Source organism: Mastomys coucha, unplaced genomic scaffold (genome assembly GCF_008632895.1).
Source record: "Mastomys coucha isolate ucsf_1 unplaced genomic scaffold, UCSF_Mcou_1 pScaffold21, whole genome shotgun sequence".
NCBI classification, from domain to species: domain Eukaryota; kingdom Metazoa; phylum Chordata; class Mammalia; order Rodentia; family Muridae; genus Mastomys; species Mastomys coucha.
The window spans coordinates 16,696,796-16,706,472 of record NW_022196904.1 but is presented as its reverse complement, the minus strand read 5'-3'; the positions used below and the strand labels follow the sequence as shown (position 1 = coordinate 16,706,472).

Sequence of the window (9,677 nt, the reverse complement as noted above, 5' to 3'; positions counted from 1 at the left end):
GCTTGGGTGTGTAGACCTGTGTACTTCCTGTTGGCTTGGGTGTGTAGACCTGTGTATTTGCCCGTTGGCTTGGGTGTGTAGGCCTGTGTACTTCCTGTTGGCTTGGGTGTGTAGACCTGTGTACTTGCCCGTTGGCTTGGGTATGTGGACCTGTGTACTTCCTGTTGGCTTGGGTGTGTAGACCTGTGTACTTCCTGTTGGCTTGGATGTGTAGGCCTGTGTACTTGCCCGTTGGCTTGGGTGTGTAGACCTGTGTACTTCCTGTTGGCTTGGGTGTGTAGACCTGTGTACTTCCTGTTGGCTTGGATGTGTAGGGCTGTGTACTTCCCGTTGGCTTGGGTGTGTAGACCTGTGTACTTGCCCGTTGGCTTGGGTGTGTAGACCTGTGTACTTCCTGTTGGCTTGGGTGTGTAGGCCTGTGTACTTCCTGTTGGCTTGGGTGTGTAGGCCTGTGTACTTCCTGTTGGCTTGGGTGTGTAGGCCTGTGTACTTCCTGTTGGCTTGGGTGTGTAGACCTGTGTACTTGCCTGTTGGCTTGGGTGTGTAGGCCTGTGTACTTCCTGTTGGCTTGGGTGTGTAGACCTGTGTACTTCCTGTTGGCTTGGATGTGTAGGCCTGTGTACTTCCTGTTGGCTTGGGTGTGTAGACCTGTGTACTTCCTGTTGGCTTGGATGTGTAGACCTGTGTACTTCCTGTTGGCTTGGATGTGTAGGCCTGTGTACTTCCCGTTGGCTTGGGTGTGTAGACCTGTGTACTTCCTGTTGGCTTGGGTGTGTAGGCCTGTGTACTTCCTGTTGGCTTGGGTGTGTAGACCTGTGTACTTCCTGTTGGCTTGGGTGTGTAGGCCTGTGTACTTGCCCGTTGGCTGTTTTGTGGGTTTTTCTTGAGGCGACTTTACTCTTGGTGGGGCACAACAGCATACGAGAGAGAATTCCTTAAAAGTCAAGCCTAGTGACTTTGAGTGTATTTGGAGTTACATACAGAGCATGGAGAACTCATCCGTGTGCATCACCAGAAAGCCTACCCCAGCGTGGGTAAACTCCCTGCCACGGCCACAGGTGGCTCTACCAGTATTCCCTGTTTGTGGCCCTTGTCAGCACTTGTGTTATGTGGCAGCAGCTTCGTGAATGTGGTCTTCAGAGCCATTTAAGTGGCATTAGCTTCCGAAACAAGGAAGGAATGTCTGAGCGGGGAGGATGGCCACACTGCTTGTGTGTCATGGTTTGTGTAACTGAGGCTCAGGAAGGGTTAACTTGTAGGGCCAGGATGTGGCTCAGTGGTGAGTGCGTGCGTAGCCAGTGCCTCTCCATATACACACACACAAAGGAAAGAAAAATAGCAGACTCATAGCCTGCTATTGCTGGGTAGAGTGGAATTTGGTTTTGGACCAATGGGTGGATGACACGGAGGGGAGCCTGGAGGGGGGTGTTCAGCCTCGCCTCCCTGTTGGCAAGAAGCCTCCTGAGCTTTTGTTTAGGGCATTGATGAGGAACAGTCCTCACTGGGTGACAGGAAGAGCTTGACAACAAGTGTCTGTGGGGCTCTTTGTGATGTGGGCCATACAAGCAGCCAGTGTCCAGGACAGGAGTGTGATCCGCATCCAGATGTGGGGAGCCTAACTTTGGGAGATGGCCAGGCCACTATCCACTGGGGTAGGGTAAGAGGGAGTAGGGTGAGGAAACCAGGCTGGGCTGTGGCTGCCTGGCCAAGCTTGTCTGTGAGCGGCCACATTTGCATCCCCAGTCATTCTTGGTAACTGCTTTTCTTCAACTTTTATGACTTTTCTGTCATTGTTCCTGTTCTTGTCAACATTTTTCCTTTTGAGATTGGATTTTGCAAAGTCATACAGGCTGGCCTAGAATTCACTATGTAGCTCAGGCTACCCCTCCAACTCACATTCCTCTTGCCTCAGCCTCCTGGGTGCTGGGATTACAAGCGTGTGCCTCCATGCCTCTTCTCTGATTTGAATAAAGAATTGCAATCTACAGGACCTGTTGGGGCACACTTTTAATTCTTGCATTAAAGGGAAGCAGAGGCAGGTGTGTTTCTGAGTTTGAGGCCTGCCTGATCAGTATAGCAAGTTTCAGGTCACAAGGGACTACATAGTCAGACTGTCTCAAAGGAAAAAAACGAAAACTACAATCCCCTGTTGAGGCACAGATGGGAAGGCTGGGCCAGGCATTCCCCTGGGCTCCTCATGCCAGCCCTCCCTGTATATAAGTCACCACTATGGAGTGAGTGCGAGGCTATCCTCTACATTGGACTGTGAGCCTTAGAGGGTGGAGCTTGAGCTGTCAGGACTAGGCATCTGCTGGTACATGCTGAAGCGTTAAAGGAGGCACTGAATGATAGGGAACACGCCCATATGGACTCGTGCCCCATCTGAGCCTAGAGGGAGCACAGCCTGGTGGTAAGAGTGTGGATTCAGTTGACTTGTTTGCCTCTAATGCTGGGGGTGGAGCCTAGAGATTATCCATGCCAGATAAATGCTCCACTCAGCCTGGATTTAGCATCTTATGAAGATTCTTTGCAGTATGGCTCACAGAGAAACTAACTGTGGATGAATGAATAAAGAAGCTGTGGGCTGGGAGGTACCTCGGTGGTTAAACCACTTGCTACAAAAGCATGAGGACCAGTTGGCATGGTGGCCTGCCTGTCATTCAGCCTCAGGAAGGCAGAGACTGGCTCCCTAGATCAAGCTGGCTAGCCAGACCAGCCCTATCAGCTAGCTTCGAGTTTGAGTGAGAGGCCGTGGCTTAGTGAACAAGGTGGGAGAGTGATGGAGGATGATGACATGCGCCTCAGGCCTCCAGACACATGCACACCTACACATGCCCACACTCATGCAAACATGCATACACGTGAAAGTTGAAAAAGGAAATTGACTACATACATACACTGAAAGGCTGTTTACCTCACATCCAGTGTGGAGCACAAAGCCAGTGACATACTGGAGGCAGAGGCAGCTGGAGCTCTGAGTTCCAGGTCACAGTAAGTTAAATGGTGAGACCCTGTCCTAACCGCCCCCTCCCCCAAACACACACACCACAAACCCAAAAACCAGAAAGACAGTATGGCTGGTTTCACATCAGGTGATGCAAACATGGAGAGTGGTAGTTGTTGGCTGGATGAGGAGAGAGGGCTGTTCTTTAATTTGTGGAGTTTGCACTTTGCAAGATGAGGCCATTGTAGAGATGGGAAGCATAGTTCACACAGAGAGGTGTGTGTTAGTTGACACACTCAAGCAGTTAAGGGCTGGGCTGGCACCAGTCAGGGAGAGCACTTGCCTAGTTAGGAGCGAGGCTCTGGGTTTAATCCCCAGTGCAGCAAAGAAGATAAAATAAAAACAGTTGAGCAAGCCAGGCAGTGCTGGCGCATACCTTTAAATCCCAGCACTTGGGAGGCAGAGGCAGGTAGATTTCTGAGTTTGAGGCTAACCTGGTCTACAGAGTGAGTTCCAGAACAGCCAGGGCTACACAGAGAAACCCTGTCTCAAAAAAACAAAAAAAAAAAAGTTGAGCATAGGTTCTATGTTAGGTACTTTTTTTTTTAAAGGTTTATTTATTTATTTTATGTGTATGAGTACATTGTAGCTGTACAGATAGATGGCTGTGAGCCATCATGTGGCTGTTGGGAATTGAACTCAGGACCTCTGCTCGCTCTGGCCCTGCTCACTTCGGCGGCATAATTCACTGTAGCTGTCTTCAGACGCACCAGAAGAGGATGTCAGATCTCATTACAGATGGTTGTGAGCCACCATGTGGTTGCTGGGATCCGAACTCAGGACCTTTGGAAGAGCAGTCAGTGCTCTTACCCGCTGAGCCATCTTGCCAGCCCTGTTAGGTTCTTTTTACCACAGTAACAATTATCCTAAAATTAGAAAAAATAAGCAAAAGGTAGAAAGGAGTTAGGCTTGTCCTTGGCCGGAAAATTTTTGCTCGATGCTGGGTGATTGATTTCAAAAAACAGGCCTTGTGGCTTTGTCTTTTGTTTCCTCACGTAGGAAATGGGTATCTTTAGGATTGCAGAGATTAAACTGGGGATGTTCTCACAAACAATGCTGTTTGTGAGAGCCTGGCTGTTAGGATTCCTTGGCTTTTCTACAGTGTCACTCCCCACCCCCCACATCTCAGGCATGCCCTGGCCTGGGGGCGCTTTACTTGGGCTCTGTGCCTGTCAATCCCTCCAGGGGCTTTCACACACTTGCCAGACTCCCGAGGTGCACCTGGCAATCCCTCCAGACTAGCTGGAGGCCCTGTGGCCTGAGGAACTGAAGAAGGCAGGCAGATGTGTGGCAGCCCCAGGACCCAGCTGCACCCTGTCAGCTTTTTCGCAGTGAACTCAGGGTCGACAGCCCAGTAGCCGGCAGAGTCAGATGAGCAGGGTACCAGCTGTGGTCACTGTGGGTCTTTTCATGGGGCCTGCATCCCTCCCTTCGGGGAAAGTGGGGGACAGACAGTGACATGGAGCTGGGGTGTTGAGAGTGTGAGCACCTTGGTCACTGGGAGGCTGTGGCTTCTAAGAACTGAGTCTTTTGTCAGGATTCTTTTCTTCTCTTGCCTGATTTACATACAGGCCTTGAGAGTCCTTTGGGGATCAAGCCCTGGGGACAGACACAGCAAGCAAAACAGATCCCAAACCCCTGGGAGGGACATAGTGCTTCATGTTCCTGTGGGTGGCAGGTAGTGGTGCTAGTCGCTGCGCTGAAGAAAACTTGAGGACCCAAGGCACTCACATGGGATTGCTTGGGGAGGCTCTAGGAGATGTGAGGTAAGGAAGTAGTCCTACTAAGAGGGAACAACAGTGTAGAGGCCCATAAGCCTGGACTAGGAGAGCAGAAGGAAGTCAGGGAGACACCCAGAGGGTGCTGGGAAGAGGAAGGGTCATGGCTTTGAAGAATAATGAAAGCACTGAAGAGAGCAGAAAGCCACTTACTCCAGGGAAAAGATGACCAGTGGACAGCAGGACCTAACCAGAGGATGTGCTGAGATTCTGGCAGAACTGTGGGAGCCAACTCAGAACTTATGGAGCAGCATAGAGCCAGTCCTGTGTCTCTCCCTGGTTCATGTAACTGGCAGCCCGTGCAGTTGTGCTTCCCTCCATAGTTTATCCTTTCCACGATGCATTTGTGGTGGTGTGGCTTAAGGATTTGTAACCTTGGGCTGATTTTTTTTTTTTTTTTAATTATTTGTGTTAAAGACAGGAGGTGGTGGTGCTCACCTTTAATCCTGGCACTCGAGAGGCAGAGGCAGGTGCATCTCATTCAAAGTTAGCCTGGTCTACAGAGTGAATTCCAGGACAGCCAAGGGTACACAGACAAATCCTGTTTTGAAAAGCCAAGAAAAAAAAAAAAGAGGGGCTGGAGAGATGGTTAGGGGAGGGGAGGGGGTTAAGAGCACTGACTGCTCTTCCAGTGTTTCTGAGTTCAATTCCCAGCACCCATATGGTGCCTTACAACCATCTATAATGTGATCCGATGCCGCCTTCTGCAGTGTTGAAGACAGCAACAATGTACTCATATATATAAAATAAAAATAAATCTAAAAACAAAACAAATATGTTGAAATAAAAGAAAAAATAATTTGTGTGTGTGTTATGTACAGGCTTCTATTTAAGTATGTTAGCACATGTAGAGGTTACAGGCCGATGTTGGGTATCTCCCATAGATGCTCCTTCATCATGCTTTTTACACAAGATTTCTCCCTGTCTCTGCCTGCTCAGTGATGGGATTATAGGCACACACTGACAGGCTCTGCTTTTTACATGCGTGTTCTCTGTGTTAACAGCGTTTTTGAGCTATTAAGTGCTGTACCTCACTTTTACCCATTAAAAGTTCACCATTCATTGCTGCACTGCAGCTTTAGTGGCAGGATGCTCACCCAGCATGCTCAAGCCCAGGGTTCAGTCCCCACACTGCACAGTCAGTGTTACCTGCACCTCACGCATGCTCATGAGCCCTCAGTTCTGAGGAGCTTCTCAGTGTCTCTCCACTTGATGCAGTGTTTTGGGCTTTTTTCCTCTGACCCTGTGTGTTCAATGTTCACCTATGTTGTAGTATATTGGTCTACTTAATGGCTGAGTAATGCCCCACTTTATACAAGTAGTCTGCTGGGTTGTTAGCACTTTCCAGCTCCTGTGAGCGGTGCTGGTGTGAACATTAGCATATGTAAGATCTGTCCCTAGAAGTGGAATTGCTGGGTAGTATGATGATAATTCTTTGTTGAATTCTTTATTCATTGTAGGGCTTGCTTGCTTGTTGTTTGTTTCAGTGCCAAGAGTGGAACTAGGGCCTCCTGTGAGTGTGGCAGCGGCACTGTCACTCCAGCACAGCCTCGGCCTGGTTTAGCTTGTTTGGGACTGAGTTTCATGGTGCCTTGCCTGTCTGTTGTCTGTTCCACTGTCTGTCCTACTGCAGATACACCACTGCCCTTGCCTGTGTGATGTTACTGCCCCAGAGGTTGCACCAAGTTCAGGGCTGGCATTGTGCTCCAAATGGATGGCTTGGGGTGGGGGTAACGCGTAAGACAGTATATGTCTATAGCTCAGGTAGGCTTTTAATTTGTAGTCATCCTGCCTTAGTTCCAAAGTAACTGGGCTAGGCCTGGTTGGCAGGATGCCTTAGCTAGAGCAGAGTTCAGCACCCTTGGCCATGCCTGGACACAGTTCCCTGTCCCTGAGGGTGTGGCCTAGAGACTACCCAGAGGCCATGTAACCACTAGGTCTACTTAAAGTAGGGAGGCATGGTGGGCCTTGGCTCCTTGGTGACCTCTGACCTGTCCATCCCTACAGAAGAAAGACCCCGCCCAGTTCCTCCAGGTGCATGGCCGAGCCTGCAAGGTTCACCTGGATTCTGCAGTTGCCCTGGCTGCTGAGAGCCCTGTGAACATGTAAGAAGGGGGGGGGGGGGGAACAGCGTAGTGTCTGAAGGGACTTGGGGATACTCTAGAGTCTGCAGTAGAGACTCAGATAAGGACAGTCTTGTATGATCAGACCAGGAAGACTCTGCATGTGCAGTTGACTCTCAGAGAAGTTGTGTAGGTGCTTACAATAGGGAAGGAGTTAGGGCTGACTGAAGCTCACAGGTAGCAGAAGGCAGGTTGCCAGATGGGCCTGGTTCAGGGTGACTGTGCCTCCTTTAGTGGCATCCTCAGCCTGGTTTTTGTTCCTTGCTATTGCCCAGCTCTGAGAGTGAGGTCCTAGCTTGTGGACTGGCACATGGGGACCTGGACCTGAGGTGTAGATTTGGGTGGGTGTCAGAGGAGCTCGAAGTGGTGGGGACTGGGTGCTTGGACTCTGAGTCCTGCCTCTCTGACTGTGTCTTCCCACCTCAGGATGCCCTGGCAGGGAGACACCAACAACATGATTGACCGCTTTGATGTTCGAGCTCATCTAGACCACATCCCTGACTACACCCCCCCACTGCTCACCACCATGTACGTGTCCTGCAAGGCTGGGCTGCCCCAGAATACCCTGAGCCTTGTCCACTCTCTCCTTTAGCCAGAAGCCACCACTCTTAACACCCCTTTTTCTCATTCCTAGGGCTTTAGTTCTCACCTTCTCTTTAACCTCCCTCTTTCCCAAAGCTCCCCGGAACAGGAGTCAGACGAGCGGAAATGTAACTACGAGCGGTACCGAGGCCTGGTGCAGAACGACTTCGCCGGCAGTGAGTGGCGGGGCAGGGCGTGGGGCATGGGGGCCTGAGGCTGGACCACCTAGACAAGGCTCACCCAGGTACTTGCTGCTGGTCACCTTTGGTTGTGTTCTAGTCTGTGTACCTTCTCCCCTTTTTGGGTCTTTGTTCATGAAACTGGCACAGGGTTTCTGTGGAGTTAGAGACTTAGAGGTCCCATCCCTTCCCTCTGATTCTATATAGAGCCCTTTTCCTAAGAAAGAGGGAGGAGGGCACCCACTGCATAGGTGAGGGTGCTAGGAAGAAACTTTTCCTTGTTGTGAGCAGAGCCCCTGGACATGCCAAGCCTGGCTTTCACTGTTCTCTTTTGTGAATGAGAGGCAGGTCCATGAGGCAAGGACTTTCCTGCTGGGCTTCCCCAGGAGGGCAGATCCTCTCAGGCAGGCTCTCTGTCAGGTCATTAGGGTACACCTGCACGTGGCTGAGTTTGCTCAGGAGGACCCACTCCTGAATTGTGCCCTGACCTCTACACACATGCCTTACATGTGCACGTGACATGCATGAGCAGATGAGACTCTGCTTCTGTGCCCAGCATTGCAGACAAAACAGATAACACTCCCCTACCCCCTATGACCCTGCATGGCTGCCTGCTGGGAGAGGACTTAGTAGTTCTCTATCCCCTCCTGGGTTTTGTGCAGCTGGGGATAGTCTCTGGCCACACACACAGATGCTAGGAAAGTGCTTGCCTATCGAGATGCACCATTAGACCTAGGGATATTTTTCTTACTGTTTGTGTGTTTGAGAAACGGTCTTACTCTATACCCTGAGCTGGCCTGAAACTCATGATCCCCTGCCCCACCCTCTCCAATTCTGCAATTGGTCCTCAGGCAAGAACCACTGGGACCAGTTTGATGCCTTCATTTTAGACAGAACTCATGAGTGCAGGGTGTTACATCTTCCCTGCCTCTGCCTAAGCATGGAGAGTTCCCTGGTGGATGCCCTTGGCCAAGGTCACCCACACAAACCCCTTTCCTAGCAAGTCTCATTTTCCTCACTGTGGAGTGTTAAGTGGGTCCATGGTTCTGAAAGCCTTGCTTCAGGCTGACATAGGTGGCCCTGCACGTCAGCTTCCTAGTCCTGGACTTCTGTATTTCTAAGATGCCCCCCACCCCCACAAGGTTTCTCTGTGTAGCCCTGGCTGTCCTGGAACTCACTCTGTAGACCAGGCTGGCCTCGAACTCAGAAATCCACCTGCCTCTGCTTCCCGAGTGCTAGGATTAAAGGCATGTGCCACCACCACCCGGCTTCTAAGATGCTTTTATGTGTTTAAAATCAGAGGTTGCCACATTCTAGCAGGCAGTGCAGCCTTAGAGTCAAGAAGTTTGCCATTTGTCACCATGGAGCCACATGGTTCCTTGCAGCTGGTGCCTGGGCTTCCCTTAGTCCTTTGTTCACTCCTACATGCAGTGGGGCCTGTGCTGCTCTGGGGACAGGGCCCTAGGGAGAGCCACTACATAATCACATGAGCAGTCTGAGAACAAACCTAGGTGGTGTAAGAGATGGTTTGTGAGTGTTCCTGAAGGGAAATAAGACAGAGCAGGGTAGATTTGTGCTTTCTGCTGGGCCAGGGAAGGTATAATTCCAGCCCTTGAAATAGGGTACACAGAGGTCCTGGAGTGCAGGCATTGAAGATAGGCTGTGGAAGGGAGCAGTAGGGCCCTCTCCTAGGATATAGAGACTAGGTAAGAGTCAAGCAGGCGGGCACCATGCTTTGTTACCTAGCACGGACCACTGAGGCCACAGACAGAAAAGCTGAAGCACTCAGGCTGCTATAGTGGCCCAGCACCAGAGCTACTCCAGAAGCTGAGGCAGGGAGATCTCAAGTTCAGGGCTTGCCTGGGACAGCCTGAACAACGTTATGAAACCCTGTCTTAAAAAGAGGGCTGGGGCTGGGCAGTGGTGGCGCACACCTTTAATCGCAGCACTTGGGAGGCAGAGGCAGGAGGATTTCTGAGTTCGAGGCCAGCCTGGTCTACAGAGTGAGTTC

At 50.8% G+C, this 9,677-nt stretch overlaps 1 protein-coding gene across 5 annotated transcripts in view; it reads left to right on the top strand.

The window, feature by feature from the left end:
• Clasrp (CLK4 associating serine/arginine rich protein) overlaps positions 1 to 9,677 on the top strand; it is a 24,421-nt gene that overhangs the window by 3,260 nt on the left and 11,484 nt on the right. For all 5 annotated transcript variants that reach the window (XR_004122917.1, XR_004122918.1, XM_031385583.1 and 2 more), the window contains exons 3-5: positions 6,790 to 6,887; positions 7,332 to 7,433; positions 7,584 to 7,663. Coding sequence is in view for 3 of the 5 variants with exons in the window: in XM_031385583.1 (XP_031241443.1) it covers positions 6,790 to 6,887; positions 7,332 to 7,433; positions 7,584 to 7,663 (280 nt within the window). In the remaining 2 variants the exon portion in view is untranslated. The remainder of the gene's footprint in view (positions 1 to 6,789; positions 6,888 to 7,331; positions 7,434 to 7,583; positions 7,664 to 9,677) is intronic.